Genomic DNA, 19,362 nt, shown 5'->3' on the forward strand with positions numbered 1-19,362 from the left:
ACACTAATACTCTTGATATTAGTAAGAGGTGTGTCACACAAGAGAATTAAGCCACACTTTATACTATTACCATGTGTACAGATATTGGGAGCCAGTGCCAATATTGCATATAACAGCACAAGTGTGGAAAGGCTTCCAATTACACATGTCCAACATTTTCAAAGGTACTACTCTGAAGTGGGAATGATACTTTTTAATTATCATTTTCAAGGGGACAGTATGAACGATTAACAACAGCGTGCACGCAAACACACACACACACGCACGCACTCACAACCGTCCAGGACTTAACCATTATAAAGAGGGTAGGATTGGTGAAAATTATAGATATCTTTCTCCTATAGTAAACAAGGCCTACATGCTCTGGATTCATTACGAAAATTTATTTTGTTTCTCAGAGCAAACTAAACATAATTACAATAATAAGCTTTCAGCTGGGAGGCAGCCTTCTTCAGATTGAATACATGAATGCCAGTTGGAATAGAGATGTGCACTGCCAGGATGGTGCGTGAGGCACGTGGTTAATTGTTTGTTGATGTTTGTGGCTGTGACATATGGTGGTGATGTGGCCAGCGTTTGTCTATGGATAGAATTACTGCCTCTGTGATGGGGTTAACTTGGCAACCACTGTTCCTGTTCAAAGAGGCATCCGAGCATTTTATATTTAACGATTCCAACCAGGTGCGCTTTAGGTAATGGTGGGACCTGTCCACAACCACGACATCGCGGTGTGGGTCGATGTCGTGGCGGGTTGTCCAGACATGCTCGGCGATAGCTGAGTGTTCGACGTCCAGTCTCTCCAAAGTATCTTTCTCCTATAATTTAATGTAGTCCCTTGTGTCTGCGATATTAAAGGATTTGCTGACATTAATAGAATTCTGGAATAATTTCATCTATAAGGTTTCAGAAATAAGAAGTTTACAGAAATATGACTGATAATTTAAGGGAGGTGTTATTGAATTTTAAATCGTAAAAGCCCCAAGCAGCCAGTGTCATGTCATGTCATGTCAACAGACCTTACATGATCGCGTGTGAAGGGTGTGAAGTTAGTTGACCCTTGATATTTGGAGTCACAGTTGGAGCAATTGATATGATAAATCACATTGTATTTTGTTAACATATCTCTGTGTGATAAATCAGAGGGTACTGAAAATAATTTTATTAATTTCAATATGGAACAATATTTAACAGTAATGCCAGTGTTACTAAACAAGGAATTTAACATATTAATACAATATGGTGGACATATTGCATATTTTTTCTGAATTTACAAATTTCTCTCCATGAAGAGGGACAGATATTTATCCAATACATTATTCTTAATGGAATTATTAATGAATTTGGCTAGCCACATTGTAGAAACTTCTACATAAGGTTATTAATTTCTTCATTTCTGTCTTCTTATCATCTTCCTCCTGGGCTATATTCATCATACTTTTTGATATTTTAAAGATATTATATATTTTACAAAATATTGCTTTTTATATTTTATAGGGCAGGAATTTATTTTAACGACTTTAATAAAGTAAGATGAGTATATGCAAGAGACTAATTTATAAATGTCAGAATTTTTTTTTTCATCCTATTTTTCAGGTACTTTTTAGAACTGTGGCAATGATGGTGCCTGACTATGCCATGATTGGAGAGATTGTTTTATATTCCTGTGGATTCTTGGATGCTCGTAATTTAGCTGTTAAAATTGTAACCACATACAGATTGTGTTCAGAACAGCTTTCTTCCCAATCTCATTATGATTATGGGATGAGAGCAGTGAAAGCAGTTTTGTCAGCAGCAGGAAATTTAAAACTGAAATTTCCTGATGACCAGGAAGATATTTTGGTAGGCTGCAATGGAATGATTAGTAACTATTTTATTGAATATAAAAGAATATATATGGATTTGAGTGTGTTGTTTGTATCTATTAAATGAATTAGTTTTTATTTATAACAGTTTTCATCATTCTTATTTTTCACCTTTGGCCATTAAAAATTGGTAACTGGTATAAGGTTATTTGGCTTAGTTTATTTGGGCAAGTCTATTCATAATATTAAGAAGAGAAACACATGGATTAGACAGCAAACACAAGTAGAGGACATTCTTATCAAAACTAAAGAACTGAAATGGACTTGGGCAGGACACATAGCTCTAAGACATTCTGTAATTTTCTTAGTAGGACTAAGAAAATTACAGAATGGTATCCAAGAGGGGCTAAAAGAAAACCTGGAAGACAACAATGGAGATGGATGGGTGAAATTCAAGAGTTTGTGGGTAGTAAATGGATGGCTACTGCACAAAACAGAAGGAACTGGAAAGTTGCTGGAGAAGCCTTCATCCTGCAGTGGATTGAAAATGGCTGATGATGATTCATAATATGACAAGTCTAGTTCACACATATGATATGAATATAATGATGTGAGATCCAGGATATATTGTTGGGATGAAGACTAAATGACAGTACAATAGCCAACCATAGATAACACTAGCTGCTTGAAAAAAGAATGTAGTATTACCAAGTAGTTGAAAAGCCCTAGGAATATTGGTAATTTTTAAGAGAGTGTATATACTCTCTTAAAAATTCGTACTAAGCAAAAATCCACACATGCTAGGGATTGGGGGGGGGGAACTGTGTTTTGTTATTTAAAGTAAAATAGTCCAAAATATTTTTTAAATTTATTATTAAAGATAAATTCAAATGACAAAAACAACATATATACCTTGAAAAGTATATAACACTCAGAAATATATAACATTTAACTGGATCCATGTGCTCCCTCTATTAGAAGTGAGTCCAGCAAAGATCACTGGGTTTTTTTTTTGATTATTATGCAGAATTTGCTTATATTTGAGATTTAATCATGAAAAGTCATTCTCATGCCCCTGATACAAATTCATATGCTGATTGTGTGACAGAAATGCCTCTTTAATGAGCAGACTCAGGCATGGAGATCTAAATCTGTGCATAACATATGCACATTTAGCCTGGAGGATTTTCCTCATCTGCTACTACTCATTTATGACTTTCCACCCAATATTTTTGCATAAAAAATTTTCTGTTTTTTTTTTTTTTTAAATAATGTGCTTTATAACAAATTCACATTGGTTGTGTGTGCAATAAACATGGGTGATTTTGCTGTGGTTCAATTCCACATGACTGCCAAATGTGGTTAAAGTGTTCTTGTGAAATAACTAGTTTTAAACTCCTCTAACCTGCAATGTCATGCTGTAGAATAAACAGAACATGTATGGAAATACTGAGATCAATAACTCATCTGCACTTACTTGACAGAATAATCCTTAAGCAACTAAAGATTTAAGCCAATGCTTGTAGGGGAAAAAAATGACAAATTTTTCATTCAGCTGTAGAAACATTATTTTGAGAAGTTTGAACCAGTATGAGATGAAATTGGCACTCTAAAATCAGAGATCATTGTAAAATAACATTGGAATATACAGTGGATGCTGCTTATTATGATCATTTTGGGACACAGCTTAATACAATAACTGATATTCAGTGTTATTTATTGAAGCAGAGCAACATCCAATGTGGACAGAAAGAAAACATAAAAATCAAGCAATATTAAATACTTTAATTAGTCTGTCCACTGTCTTCGAGAAAGTCATCAATAAAAATGAAACTGTTATAATATTTCTGGAAATCCATACAAAACTTAAAACCAAATCAAGAAAATGTTAAAATCAAGAATTAAAAAATGTTTAATGCTCTACTGTAAAGCAATCAGATTGATAGGAGAAGAAATACAGTGCTTTCTTTCATAGAATAATGGTAACCATATGAACTGTATGAAGCAAGAGCAGTAACCAACCATGTGTTAGAATTTGAGAATAAATTTTGATATTACACAATAACTTCCACAGCACATACATAAACTGTGATAAGGCAAAAAAGCAATACCATAAACTGAATTTCTGATTACAATAAACATTGTTTTTTCTAGGTATTAGTATACACTTCATCAGGACTTCATAAAATTTCATAAATGAAAGCATTATCTGTGATCACAATTAAGCAGCTTGCACAGTATTGATCTGTGAGCTTAAAATGAAATTGAATTTCATGGGTAAAATTAAGACATATGAATTCCCAAGGATGGTAAGCTCAACGGTCATCGCTAAAACATTATCAAAATGTCTCTGCAACTACAGGAATTTGTCACCATGATTTCTAAAAAAAGGAACTAATTACACAAAATATGTTTCTTCTTATCAATTGAACAAATTGGTAAGGATTGACACTAATGTAATAGTGCATTTTTAAAATATATGACAAGAAGGGCATTGGAACATGCTGAAATAGGGTCTTTTGTGTGGAAATAACAGTCAAAATATCACTGGAATGAAATTTAAGCAAACCCAAGAAATGTGCAAATAATATGAATAAATTAGGCACAAATCAGCATTCTGATAAGCATTCATGAGAGCTTGAAGAATAAGGCTCTCTTAGCTGCACAACTCAATGCCAGGGTTTACACTTGAGTATAAGGCAATCCACAAGCAATCCAGCAGCAATCCACAAGGCAGAATGTGCTGGTTCCACTGGAAGTAATTATTGTTAGTAACTCTGTTGTCAGGGAAATGGGAAATATATTATGCAAATAGAATAGGTGGAATCCAGGGTATGTCTGCCAGGGACAGAAATAGATGATGTTGTTTGTTGTAGAGCATATATCAGCTTTTAAGGGCATGAAAATTGGTATTGTTATATATCAATATAACAATAATAACAATTATATATCAATATAACAACAATATAGCACTAATGATATTAAGAGTAGGAGATCCAAGGACTTAACAAGTACAGGGCATTGTTGGGAAAAAGTTGTGAGTTAGAATTAAATTTGAGAGTGTTTGAAATTCTGCCCAGACATGATAAACTTAGGAGTGAATACATGTTGTGAGAGCCTTGGGAATCAATTCATTCCTGGAGAGACTGTGCAAGGCCCATGTTGTAGAATTTTGTTCAGAGTGGTCTGTGCTCATTAACAGGAGAGACTGTTTTACAGGTGTGGGATATGCATAAATAGAATGGGTGCAAGGATATTTGCTAATGCTATTAAGGTATGCTGGGTAGGTTGAAAAACTGCTAAATTTGGGAGATACATAGATTAATAGATTAATTAGAACCTCAGCAGAGGTGAAATTGATTCTTGCACTGTTTCTATTGGAACATGCAGAAGCCTGGAAAGAAAGGTGTTGGGGATTTCAAGCACTGCTGTCGATCATATCATAATGAAACAAGTAAATACATGGGCTGTGTTAGGATAACAAAGAGTAAGAACAAGTGCATCTTAATGTCTGTTCCAGAGAAAATGATAGAGTCACTGGTTAAGCAAATAATGCAGGACCATCTAAATAGGAATGTTATTCTGTAGTCGTAGCATGAATTTGTTATGGGGCAATCTTGTCTTGCCAATCTGATTGGATATTGTGATGCATTAACCAAGGAATTGTATGCAAAAAAATAATTTTGATATCGTATACTCAAATTTCAGGAATGTTTTTGATACTGTTTCACAAAACGACTGCTGTACTGATTGGAGCAGGGTGGCATAAGGGCAAGTTACTGCTATGGATAATAGGATGGTTGAGTGGGAAAAGACAGAGAGTGGTTATTAATTGACACTGCTGTTCATGGACTAATGTTACACACATGAGGAGGCATGAATAAAAATTGAGGAAGGATGGTTGCAGGATAGATACATTAAAGTTTGCCTTCAGGCAATGGGCGGTTGATTGTTGGAACAGACTGCCATCTATTGCTATGGAAATGGGTTGTTTAAATAAATTCAAGGAAGAATAGACAATTATTGGAAAGGATGGAAAGGTGATATGAGAAGTTTTTTTTTTTTTTTGTCTGGTGCATTAGCATTAGTAAAGGCACATGATGCAAGAAAGCAAGCTTATTTAACATCAGCCAAAAAAAAAAAAAAAACCCCTTCTCATTTCATGCATCCACTCACTCCAAATGTTTGTCTAGTTCTGCCTTGAATCTATTTAAGCTATCAGCTTCTACAACGACAGATGGAAGTTTGTTCCAGCAAGCAACCAACCGCTGGCTGAAGGAAAACTATCCTACAACTGTCTTTCCTCAATTTGAATTTATGCCCTCTCAGGCAATTATTCTGAGCAAGAGGAAGAATACCATCAGCATTGAGCATGCTCAAACCATTCAAAGCTTTATACACCTCAATCAGATCACCTCACAGGTGCCTAGTCTCCAGACACTGTAGTTTGCAAAACTTCAGCCTTTCTTCGTAAGAGCAACACTTTCTTCCATTCACTAATTTTGTTGCCCTTCTCTGTACTCGTTCCAACAGCTCTACATTCTTCTTAAAATGAGGCCTCCAGATCTGTATACAGTACTCAAGGTGTGGCCTGACCATTGCCTTATACAAGGGGATAATCAGCTCCTTATCCTGCTAGAAAAATTTCTGTATATCATTGACAATACACCATGAGCTACTATTGCAAACCGTCTGCACTGCTCAGAAAACTTCATATCTGCCTGCACAATTACCCACAGGTCCTTTTCATTGATTATATCGCTGTCATTGTAGTACCACACAGTTGATATGTTACGCTGGAGTTACTACTTCCCATATGCAGTACTTTACATTTGTCAATGTTAAACTTCAGTTGCCACCACTCAGCCCATCTGCTCAACTTTTCTAGACCCTGTTGTAGAAGCGTACTGTCATTAGTGTCATTAACAACCCTGCCCGCATCAATATTATTAATAAATACAGAAAACAACAATAGACCCAATATTGAATCCTGGGGGACAATATTTATTTCTTCAAGGCCTAATAACATTAGGCCTTGAAGAGCAGTATCCATTGATTACTCTTCTCCCACTCAACCACCCTTTTACCCATTGAAACCACTTGCCCTTAATGCTATATTGCTCCAATTTTTACAGTAGTGATCCATGTGCAACGATATCAAAAGCTTTCCTGAAATCCAAATACAGGCATACCTCGAATAACGAATAGGATGCGTTCCACGAAATTACTTCGTTAAGCGAAACTTAGTTTTCAGAGGTAAAAATACTATGGCTAGAATAGGAATACGTTCCTACGTAAAGAAAATGAAAAGCTTTTTTTTCGAACAAAGAAAAATTTTATTAAATAAACAGTCAACTTACATACAAAGTGAAATCACGTTTTAAAATATGAGTCTAAAGTTGATTGTTTATGCTTTTTTTCTCTTTCATTTAACAATTGCCTATACGGAGTTATTGCATTTAACACTGATCGCTTAACAATAACACTTCTTCCTAAATCAGGATCATTTTCACTAAAAAAATTTAAAACGTTTTCAATGTCATTTAAGCACCTTTTTAAATCTTTGGTTGGTAACACTTTTTCGGCAGAAACTTCTTTAACTTCGTCTTCATTATCTTTGTCTTCGTTGCTAACAACGTTTCCTAAATCTTCCACTGAAAAACCATCATCTTCTGCATTCAATAAATTTCTAACATCCTCTTCATCGACATTTTCGAAACCTATTGATTGAGCCATCTGGATAACTTCATTTCTAATTTCTTGGATGTTATTTTCTTCTTCTAGTACAACTTCTGGCCATATTTTGCGCCAAACTCCATTTAAGCATTTCTTAGTGACTTCTTTCCAAGAACTATCAATGTTTTCAATTGCGTTTTTAATGGCGTAGTTTTTCCAAAAAGTTTTAACTGTCATTTCCTCTTTATCCTCTAGTTCAGTTAAATTGCTTAATGTTCGACGTATATAATAAGCTTTAAATGATGCTATTACTCCCTGATCCAATGGTTGAATCAGGGAAGTTGTGTTTGCTGGAAGAAACACAACTTTGACAGGAATGCATGTGTCCAACGTGTTAAGATCAGTAGGATGTCCCGGAGCATTGTCTAACAACAAAAGAGCTTTTTCTTCAAAGTTGTTTTTTTGACAATACTGTTTTACTTCAGGACAAAAGTGGTTAACAAACCAATCAGTAAATAACTCCTTGGTAACCCACGCTTTTCTATTTGCTTTCCATATTACAGGTAAATTCATTTTTATGTTACCTTTTAATGCCTTCGGATTTTCTGAATAGTAAACTAATAACAATTTTAATTTATAATCGCCAGAGGCATTTGATCCAAAGAGTAACGTTAAACGGTCTTTGGTTGCTTTGAACCCAGCAGCTGATTTTTCTTTAATAGAAATGAAGCTTTTTGTTGGTAGCCTTTTCCAGAACGAACCGCTTTCGTCAACACTGAACACCAAATTTGGTGGACAATTTTCACGTTCAATTATTTCCTTTAGTTTTTCTGGAAACTTATTTGCAGCTTCAACATCTGCACTTGCAGTTTCTCCTGTTAATTTTACACTATGAATCCTGGCCCGTTTTTTAAATTTCTCGAACCAACCACAAGAAGCCCCAAAGGTTTCCATAATTTCTTCAGTTTGTTTAGATTTCAGGTGATTAAACAAAAATAATGCTTTTTCTTGAATCACCATTTGACTTAAAGGCATATGACGTTGTGACATATCATCTATCCACAAACTTAACATTTTCTCCATTTTTTCTAAAATTGGATTCCTTAAGCGAGTTAATTTTGCCGCTGTAACATCTGTACAATTCTGAGCAGACTGTTTTATTTTTTCTGATTGACTTAGTATGGTTGTTAAAGTTGATTGTGCTAATCCTAAAGAATGTGCCACATCGGATTTTCTTTCGCCGCTTTCAACACGTCGTATGATATTTAGTTTAGTTTCCAAAGAAATTGCTTTCTTTTCTTTGATTCTGACATTTTAATTAACTAAAACGAAAATATTTCTATTAAAATTTACAAAATCTATGTTATGTAATGCTATCAAAGAACCTACGTCGATTATTGCAATGTGCCACACTGAAACAGCATCAATCATGTAAAGGAAATGGAGGACAGTTAAAAATCACAATCTGCCATACCAAGAAAACTGACAGATACGGATCATTGCAATGCATAACACTGAAACACACCCTATGAAGTGTAAACAACAACTAAATTAGGCGAATGAAGTGCAAAATTGTTATAACAGATACACCCGCTGCTCGGAAGCACTCGGGAGTACGTAACGAGTCGCCGTCAGTCACCAATCGGATGATTGTCGGGCGTTGGCCTTAAATTGGAATATTTTTTTTAAGATAAATGGGGCTTGAAATTGCGGACTTCGTTATATCGAAGCTTCGTTATCAGAGGTAACGTTAACCGAGGTATGCCTGTATATGATATAAAAATTATTTTTTGCATCCAGTTCCTTTGTAACAACATCATAGTCCAAAGAAATTTGTCAGACAAAACTTTCCCTTCACAAACCCATGCTGTGTCTGAATTATTACTGAAGCCTTGTCAACCCGTCCCTTCCTCTTCCATCATGCAGTATGATTGATGACTTTTGAAGTTATGATGAACATCATGGCGGGATCCAATATTCCTTACATTTCGAGGGTACAGCTCTAAAACGGTGTTCGCAGGCCGGCCGCTAGTTAGTACACCGGACCGAACCTATTGGTAACTCTCTAGGAGGCTTCCGGATCAGCTAGTGTATAATCTTGCTACCTCTAATCTGCCAGATAGTGACTGGAAGGAGTCCCGGGTAGTGTGTATGCGGGGAGCATTGTTGAGGCCACGTTATGTCAAGGATCTGGGTATATTCTTACCACGTGTACGCCCTATCCAAAAATTTCATTACTTCATACAGCATGTCCCACCCACTTTTTCTTACTATTGAATACACTATGAATTGTCAAACTAATAGAGCAAGCTTATCTGCGAAAGATCTAAACCTCCCAAGCACTTCCTAAATCATTTCACAAATATACGTGGTCTCAATTCTAATCTCAACGATGTCCATTTCCACTTGCAGTCTGCCAAACCCCATGTACTTTTTCTGACAGAATCTCAGTTATCGGTTGATTCAACTACTGCTCATCTCAGATGCCCAAATTATTCGCTGTATGATTCCTTTCACCTCAAAGGTGGTATTTGTGCATATGTCCATTCTGATATTCCCTGTCAGAGACTTGGCAATTTGGAATCTCCTCTCTTTGATCTTCTCTGGCTTAAAATCTCTCTACCTCATTGTGTCAAATTCATCTGTTGTCTCTACCGTTCTCCTAACTCCACTAATCACTTGGAGCTCTTTGAATTCCTCTCTTTGCAACTTGACTTCCTTTCTTTGCAACTTGACTTTCTCCAGTCCAACTTTCCTAACAGTGAGGTAATTTTCCTTGGTGATTTTAATGTTCACAACTCCAGCTGGCTTCCGTTTTCTAGTCACACCGACTCAGCAGGTCAAGATGCTGAGGCTTTTGCAATTACTAATGACTTAGCACAGATTGTTCATTTACCTACAAGAATACGGGACAATCTTAACCATACAGCCAATATGCTTGATCTTTTTCTCACAAACAACCCTTCTAAGTATACGGTCGAAGTGAGAGGCCCTTTAAGCACTTCAGATCACAACTTACTGATTGTCTCTTCTCCAATGGAGCCTTTATCGAATGGCTATTCCCAACCTCGTATTGTTTGGAATTACAAGAATGCAAAATGGGATGACCTGTGAGACTTCTTTTCTTCTTTTCCTTGGTCGGATTACAGTTTCAAAACTTCTGATGTCAACGTTTGCTCAGATTGTGTCAGTGAAATTATTCATAGACGTAATGGAATCCTTTATCCCTCACTCCACTTTAAAATCTCATCCTTTATCTAAACCTTGGTTTTCCAATAAATGTGCTAAGGCTGTTCAAGACAAGAATGTTGCATATCGTAATTGGTTTGTTTCTAATTCTTCAGGTTCATTTTCTGCCTACACCAAAGCTTGCAACAAGTTATTACACAAAGCTTGTAAAGCAGTTATTAATCAGTCCAAACTAGAGTTCGAACAGGCTAAGAGTAGAAAACTTGCTTCTTGCCCTAATGGTAGCCTAGCATTCTGGTCTCTTGCCAAAGCTATTGGCCGCAACTTTAGCCCATCTCTGCTCCCACCTCTGTCCAAACCAGACGGTTCTGTTGTCACTTCAGCCAAGGATAAAGCTGACCTGCTAGCATCCCATTTTTCTTCCAGCTCATGGATTAATGATCTTGGTAAAACACCTCCCACCATTCCCAACATGCTCCATTCAATGCCTCCTGTGGTCTTCCGTCAAAAGGATATCAGAAGGATTTTGATGAATCTTGATGCTAAGAAAGCTCCAGGTCCTGATGGTATTTCTCCACTTATTCTAAAAACCTGTGCTCCTGAACTTACTCCTATTCTTTGCCGCCTTTTTTCACTTTCTTATTCCAAAGGTGTTTTTACTTTTGCTTGGAAATTTGCTCATATCCAGCCAGTTACTAAAAAGGGTGACAAATCCCTCCCATCCAATTATCGTCCCATTGCAATTACGTCTACTCTTTCTAAAGTAATGGAGAAATCAATTAACTGCCAACTCTTAAACTACCTAGAAACCTTCTGTCTGATCAACGATCCCCAGTATGGATTCCTTCAGTGTTGATCCACTGGTAATATTCTGGCTTATGTTACCCAATTATGGACTAATTCAATGGAAAGATTCGGTGAAACACAAGTAGTTGCTCTTGACATCTCAAAGGCTTTTGATCGTGTTTGGCATAAAGGTCTTCTAAACAAGCTTCCATCTTATGGTTTGCCAACTGTTTTTAGTAATTGGTTATCCAGTTTTCTCTCTGATCGCTCACTGAGGGTGATGTAGATGGCTCTATGTCTTCTAACTTCTCCACTAATGCCGGTGTCTCCCAAGGTTCAGTTCTTTCCCCCACTCTTTTCCTCTTATATATTAGTGACCTTCTTCCATTGACTGGCAATCCTATCCATAGTTTTGCCGATGATAGCACATTGCATTCCACTTTCCATTTTGAGAAACCTTCTCCTGCTCAATCAGCTTCAACTTCTTGAAAATCTGCTACCAATTCCTTAAATGCCGATCTTCAGGTAATTCTCCAGTGGGGCAAAGACAACTTAGTTGATTTCATCCCTTCTAAAACTCAGTCTTGTCTTATATCTCGCAAAAAGGATCCTTCTGCTCCTATGCTTATCTTTAGGGACACTCCGACTTCTAGGCAAAATGATATATCTCTTTTGGGGATTACCCTGACTTCTAATCTCTCTTGGCACAAGCACATTACAAATATTTCTTCCTCTGCATCTAAAAAACTTGGTTTTCTCTTTCCCTCTCTGCGTTACTTTTCTTCCAAACAGCTGCTCACTCTGTATAAATCGCAAATCCGCCTCTGCCATGGAATATTGTTCCCACATCTGGGGTGGTGCCCCCAAAACCTCTCTCAGGCTTCTTGATTCAATTCAGAAGAGGACAGTTAGGTTAATTAATGATTCATCTCTAACAGAGTCTCTCCACTCGCTTTCTCATAGACGTACTGTTTCTGCTGCATGCCTCTTCTACAGATACTTCGATGGGCACTGTTCTTCTGAATTGGCTTCTATAATTCCCGCTCTCTCTTTCAAAACAGTCTGAACACGTGCCGCCACAGCCAACATCCATTTACTGTCCAACTTCAAACCCACAGAACCAACTTTTCATCTTCCTCATTTATTCATTCAACTGCCGTTTTCTGGAACAACCTTCCTTCATACGTATTTCCTGAAAATTACAATCTACAGAAGTTCAAGTCCAATGTCAACAAATATCTTCTTTCGTCTTCTTAACCTCCAACCCAAGCACGGTACTATAGGTTCTAATACCTCTCGTGTTTGTGGTTCACATAAAAAAAGAAAAAAAAGATGATCATTCTGTGCTTCTTTAACCAGTGCCTCCATTAATTTTCCTGGAACAGAAATTAAACTAACAGGTCTGTAATTACTTGTGTCGCCCTTTGTGAATTGGGGTCACATTTTCACATTTCCAGTCCATGTGTACCTTCCCTGAGTCCAAGGAAGCCCTCATTATTATGGCTAAGGGTTTGCTTACTTCCTTTGCTGCCTCCTTTAATATAACTGGATAGATCCCATCCACCCCAGGTGCCTTTCTTATGTTTATCTTCAAAACAACTTCTCCTCCATTTTGCTCTCAGTTATTACAAAATCATCTAGCTCACTGGTGTTTAATTCACCTCTGGCGTTCCCCTCCCTAAATAACTCCTCATGTGTGAATATAGATGCAAAATACTCATGTAGTTTGTTAGCGACCTGTCAGAATCATCAACAGTTGAACCATCGATATCAAGCGGACCAATCTGATTCATTCTCTTCCTTTTAGAGTTTACATAAGTAAAGAACTGGTTGCTGTTTTTCTTTGCATCCTTTGCCAAAGATTTCTCGTAATCTGCCTTTGCATGTCTAACTTCCTTTGTGACTTGGTTACATACCAGCTTGTATCTATCATAGGCTTCTGTGTCACCTGTTAAGTTTTATGTATCCCATGAATTTTTCTTCTCTGCCACATGTCTTATTAGTTCATCTGACATTCATTTAGGCCTAGACCTTGAACAGTATTTCTTATTTGGTATGAAAAGCATAGTAGTTTCCAAGAATATTTATTTGAATGCTTTCAAATATGAATTTGCTGTTGGTAACATCATCAGTTGGTTTCACTGTATAAAATTTAAATACTGTCTCAGACCACTGTAGTCACCTTTACGAAAGTGAAAACCTTTCCCTTAACCCCTGATGGTAGTTACCTCTTTGAGTAAATCTCACTTCGGCACACTGTGATCACTGCTACCTAGTGGTTCCTTTATCTGCAGATTCTTAATGCATGAAGAATCAGGTCAAGAGTATTACTCCTTCTAGTTGCCTCTTAAACATGCTGCTGTAGAAAACAACCATCCAATAAATGCGCAAAAGCCTTGCGAGTGTGTGAGTGCCAACCCACAAATTAGCATTAGCATTAGCAGAGGCATATGATGCAAGAAAGCAAGCTTATTCAGCATCAGCCAAAAAAAAAAAAAAAACCCACTCCCATTTCACCCCTCCGTTCGTTCGAAATACCTGTCCAGTTGAGCTTTAAATTTGTTTAGGCTATCAACTTCAACAACAAGTGATGGAAGTCGGTTCCACCAACCAACCACCCGCTGACCAAAGGCAAATTTCCGCACATCTATCCGACATCCGTCCTTCCTCAATTTGAATTTATGCCCTCTGAGGTGATTATTCTGAGAAAGATGAAGAATCCCATTGGCATTGAGCATGCTCAAACCATTCAAAGCCTTATACACCTCTATCAGATCACCTCGCCGGTGCCTAGTCTCCAGACTCTGTAATTTGCAAAACTTAAGCCTTTCTTTGTAAGAGTAACCCTTTGTTCCATTTACTAATCTTGTTGCCCTTCTCTGTACCCGTTCCAGCAGCTCTACATCCTTCTTGAAATGAGGCCTCCAGACCTGTATACAGTACTCAAGATGTGGCCTTACCATTGCCTTATACAAGGGAATAATCACCTCCTTATCCCTGCTAGAAAAATTCCTGTATATCATTGACAAGACACCATGAGCTACTCTTGCAGCTCGTCTGCACTGCTCAGAGAACTTCATATCTGCCTGCACAATTACCCCCAGGTCCTTTTCATTCTCCACCACTGTCAGTGTAGTACCGCAGAGTTGATACGTTGCTCTGGGGTTACTGTTTCCCATATGCAGCACTTTACATTTGTCGATGTTAAACCTCATTTGCCACCTCTCAGCCCATCTGTTCAACCTTTCCAGATCCTGTTGCAGCAGCATAGCGTCAGTATTGTCCTTAACGACCCTGCCAACCTTTGTATCATCTGCAAACTTGGACATTAAACTTGATATCCCATCATCAATATCATTCATAAACACCGAAAACAACAACGGACCCAACACTGAACCTTGAGGAACTCCACTAATAACATTAGTCCACGTTGAGCAGTGTCCATTGATTACCACTCTCTGTCTTCTGCCACTCAACCCTCCCCTTATCCATAGCAGCAATTTGCCTCCAATGCCACACTGCTCCAATTTGTGCAGCAGTCTTCCATGTGCAACAGTATCAAAAGCCTTTCTAAGATCCAAATATATAATATCAAAGTTATTCCCTGCATCCAGTTCTTTTGTGACTACATCATAGTATCCAATCAAATTGGTCAGGCAAGACCTGCCCTTAACAAAACCATGCTGCGTCTGAGCTATAACTGAATTCTTGTCTAGATGATCCTGCAGTGCTTCTTTAACCAGTGCCTCCATTAATTTACCTGGAACAGAAGTTAAACTAACAGGTCTAAGGCGCATTTAGGGCTAGAGCCTCAAGCTGCGAACAAATTTAGACTATGTATATAAAGTGCTTAGCATCATAATACACAGCCATTTCTGAATAAACAGAAAATTTTTAAGGTGGCATCGTTTTAGGTTATATCTCATATTGTGAATGCCTTCACAACGAGTTGCCATGATATTGCACTACTTCGAATAAGTAACGCTACGAATAAGTAACGCTACGAATAAGTAACGAATAACCTAAAACGATGCCACCTTAAAAATTTTCTGTTTATTCAGAAATGGCTGTGTATTATGATGCTAAGCACTTTATATACATAGTCTAAATTTGTTCGCAGCTTGAGGCTCTAGCCCTAAATGCGCCTTAGTCTAAATACATCATACACTATCAGGCATCTCTCATATTGTGGAGTTATACTTCATAACTGTTTTTGCCATCATTGCATCACTTGGGTACCTACCCACTCACTGACGAAGGGCCAAATAGCCCTGAAACAGTGCTGTCTGGGTGGTGGTACCTATCTGAGAATAAGTAACACTAGTTTTCTCCTTAGGTGAAGCGTTACTTATTCGAAGTAGTGCAATATCATGGCAACTCGTTGTGAAGGCATTCACAATATGAGATATAACCTAAAACGATGCCACCTTAAAAATTTTCTGTTTATTCAGAAATGGCTGTGTATTATGATGCTAAGCACTTTATATACATAGTCTAAATTTGTTCGCAGCTTGAGGCTCTAGCCCTAAATGCGCCTTAGTCTAAATACATCATACACCATCAGGCATCTCTCATATTGTGGAGTTATACTTCATAACTGTTTTTGCCATCATTGCATCACTTGTGTACCTACCCACTCACTGACGAAGGGCCAAATAGCCCTGAAACAGTGCTGTCTGGGTGGTGGTACCTATCTGAGAATAAGTAACACTAGTCTTCTCCTTAGGTGAAGCGTTACTTATTCGAAGTAGTGCAATATCATGGCAACTCGTTGTGAAGGCATTCACAATATGAGATATAACCTAAAACGATGCCACCTTAAAAATTTTCTGTTTATTCAGAAATGGCTGTGTATTATGATGCTAAGCACTTTATATACATAGACTAACAGGTCTATAATTACTTGTGTCAGCCTTTGATCCTCCTTTGTGAATTGGGGTTACATTTGCACATCTCCAGTCTATGGGTACCTCCCCTGAGTCCAAAGAAGCTCTCATAATTATGGCTAGGGGTTTGCATACTTCCTTTGCTGCCTCCTTTAATATAACTGGATAGATCCCATCCACCCCAGGTGCCTTTTTTATGTTTATCCTCAACAATCTCTCCTCCACTTTCCTCTCAGTTATTACAAAATCATCCAGCTCACTGCCAATGTTTACTTTACCTACATCATTCTCCTTCCTGAATAACTCCTCATGCGTGAATGTAGATGCAAAATACTCGTTTAGATTGTTAGCCACCTGAGCAGGATTCTCAACTGTTGAACCATCAATATCCAGTGGACCAATCTGATTCATCCCTTTCCTTTTCGAGTTCAAGTATGTAAAGAACTCTTTTCTGTTTTTCTTTGCATCCTTTGCCAAGGATTTTTCATAGTCTGCCTTTGCCTGCCTAATCTCCTTTGTGACTTGGTTACAGACCAACTTATATCTATCATAGGCTTCCATGTCACCCATTAATTTGTATGTATCCCATGCATTTTTCTTCTCTGCCACATGTCTCATTAGTTCATCTGACAACCATTTAGGCCTAAACCTTGAACAATATTTCTTAGTTGGTATGTAAAGCCTGGTAGCCTCCAAGATTAGTTCCTTGAATGCTTCCCATTTTGAGTTTGCTGTTGGTAACATCATCAGTTGGTCCCACTGTATAGAATTTAAATACTGTCTCAGACCATCATAGTCGCCTTTACGAAAACAATAACCCTTCCCTTTACCTCTGATGGTAGTTACCTCCTTGAGTAAATCCCACTTCAACACACTGTGATCACTGCCACCTAGTGGTTCATTTATCTGCAGGTTCTTAATGCATGAAGAATCACTACTGATAATCAGATCAAGAGTATTGCTCCCTCTTGTTGCCTCACGAACATGCTGATGTAGAAAACAATCATCCAATAAATCCACAAAAGCCTTGCTAGTGTGCGAGTGACCAACCCACAAATTCCAGTCAATATCTGGGAAATTAAAGTCCCCCATTATAAGACTCTCTGATTTACTGGCCCACTCTATTTCCCTGTACAATATATTATTATACTCATCAGAGTCATTAGGCCTATAGCACACTCCTACTCTCAATTTTGATTTCCCTATGCTTATGTCACACCAAACTGACTCGACGCTGCCCTGTCCATCGATGTCGACTGGCTTCACTTCCTTGGACTTTGTGTTTCTTAATTAATAGCATAATCCCTCCTCCCCTCCTGTCCTGTCTATCCTTTCTATACACATTGTATTCCCCAAATTCCAGTTCCGCATTACTTATATCTGTGTGACACCACGTCTCTGATATCCCAACAATATCTGCCTTTGATGTTTTGAGCAATACCTCAAATTCATCAAATTTATTTACCAAACTCCTAGCATTGGTGTACACGCAGGTATACATGCACCTGTTTCTATTCTTAGCTACCCTAACACAACCCATGTGTTTACTTGTACCGCAATGACTACCAGCAGTCTCTGAAATATCCTGCATCTTGTTTTTCAGACTTCTGCTCATTTCAATAGAAGCAGTGCAAGAATCACTTCCACCTCTGCCACTGGCTACTGTTAATCTATTAGTCCTTGTATCCCCCCCCAACTAGCAGTTTTCCGACCCACCTAACACTGCCTCGACAGCATCAGCAAAAATTCTTGCACCCTTTCTATTTAAGTGTATCCCATCCCTGTAGAAGCAATCTCTCCTGTTAACAAGTACAGTCCAGGCTGAAAAAAATTCTACCCCTTGAGCCTTGCACAATCCCTCCAGGGCCGAATTGATCGACAAGGCTCTCATCATATACTCCCTCCTATCGTGTCTGGGCAGAATTGCAGACACTTTCAAGTTCAACCCTAATTCACGGCTTTTTTTCAACAGTGACCTGTACTTGCTAAGTAATTCCGCCGGAAACATGAATTCCAGTCATTGGATTTCATGTTTCTTAACTAATAGCATAACCCCTCCTCCCTTCCTATCCTGTCTATCCTTCCTGTACACATTATACTCCCCAAATTCCAGTTCTGTATTCCTTATATCTGTGTGATCTGACTTCTCTGATATCCCAACAATATCTGCCTTTGGTGTTTTGACCAACACTTCAGATTCATCAAATTTATTTACCAAACTCCTATCATTGGTGTACACACAAGTATACATGCACCTGTTCCTATTCTTAGCTATCCTAACACAGCCCATGTATTTACTTGTTCCGCAATGACTCCCAGTTATCTCTGGAATTCCTTGCACCTTGTTTTCCAGGCTTCTGCTCATTCCATTAGAAACAGTGCAAATATCACTTTCACCTCTGCCTGCGGCTACTGTTAATATATTAGTGTGTGTATCTCCCCAAGCTAGCAGTTTTCCGACCCACCTAACACTGCGTCAATAGCATCAGAAATATTCTTGCAGCCTTTCTATTTATGTGTATTCCATCCCTGTAGAAGCAGTCTCTCTCCTGTTAATGAGCACAGACCAGGCTGAGAAAAATTCTACCCCTTGAGCCTTGCACAATATCTCCAGGGTCGATTGATTAACAGGGCAGTCATCATATAATCTCTCCTATTGTGTCTGGGCAGAATTGCACATTCAACCCTAACTCACAGTTTTTTTTCAACATTGATCTGTACTTGTTAAGTACAGATTAATATTAATACTAAATCATGAATATGGACTGAGAATATTGACCTCAAACAGAAGGATTTTTAAAGAAAGCACTAATGTTCATTTGAAGAGATTAGTTTTTTTGGTAGAATAAATAAAAGTGGAGTGAGGTTTATCTTTATTATTCATTGCATAAAATATAATGATCATTAAAAAAATCATATACCTAAATTAGCTTTACTTTTTTATAATTTTTAGGGATCTGACTATATGCCTCAAGGCCTGAGCTTAATTGGTTATTTTCAAATGTAGCTTACTATCGAAGTTA

The 19,362-nt window shown here is 37.8% G+C and overlaps 1 protein-coding gene across 1 annotated transcript in view; it reads left to right on the top strand.

Annotated features, from left to right (window-relative positions):
• LOC150086891 (dynein axonemal heavy chain 7-like) overlaps positions 1 to 19,362 on the top strand; it is a 1,233,418-nt gene that overhangs the window by 303,102 nt on the left and 910,954 nt on the right. Inside the window, exon 17 of the mRNA XM_090372313.1 lies at positions 1,594 to 1,839. Coding sequence (XP_090228439.1) covers positions 1,594 to 1,839 — 246 coding nt within the window. The remainder of the gene's footprint in view (positions 1 to 1,593; positions 1,840 to 19,362) is intronic.

The sequence above is a fragment of the Mastigoproctus giganteus genome, chromosome 4 (assembly GCF_048544385.1).
Source record: "Mastigoproctus giganteus isolate SK-2022 chromosome 4, ASM4854438v1, whole genome shotgun sequence".
Lineage (NCBI taxonomy): Eukaryota > Metazoa > Arthropoda > Arachnida > Uropygi > Thelyphonidae > Mastigoproctus > Mastigoproctus giganteus.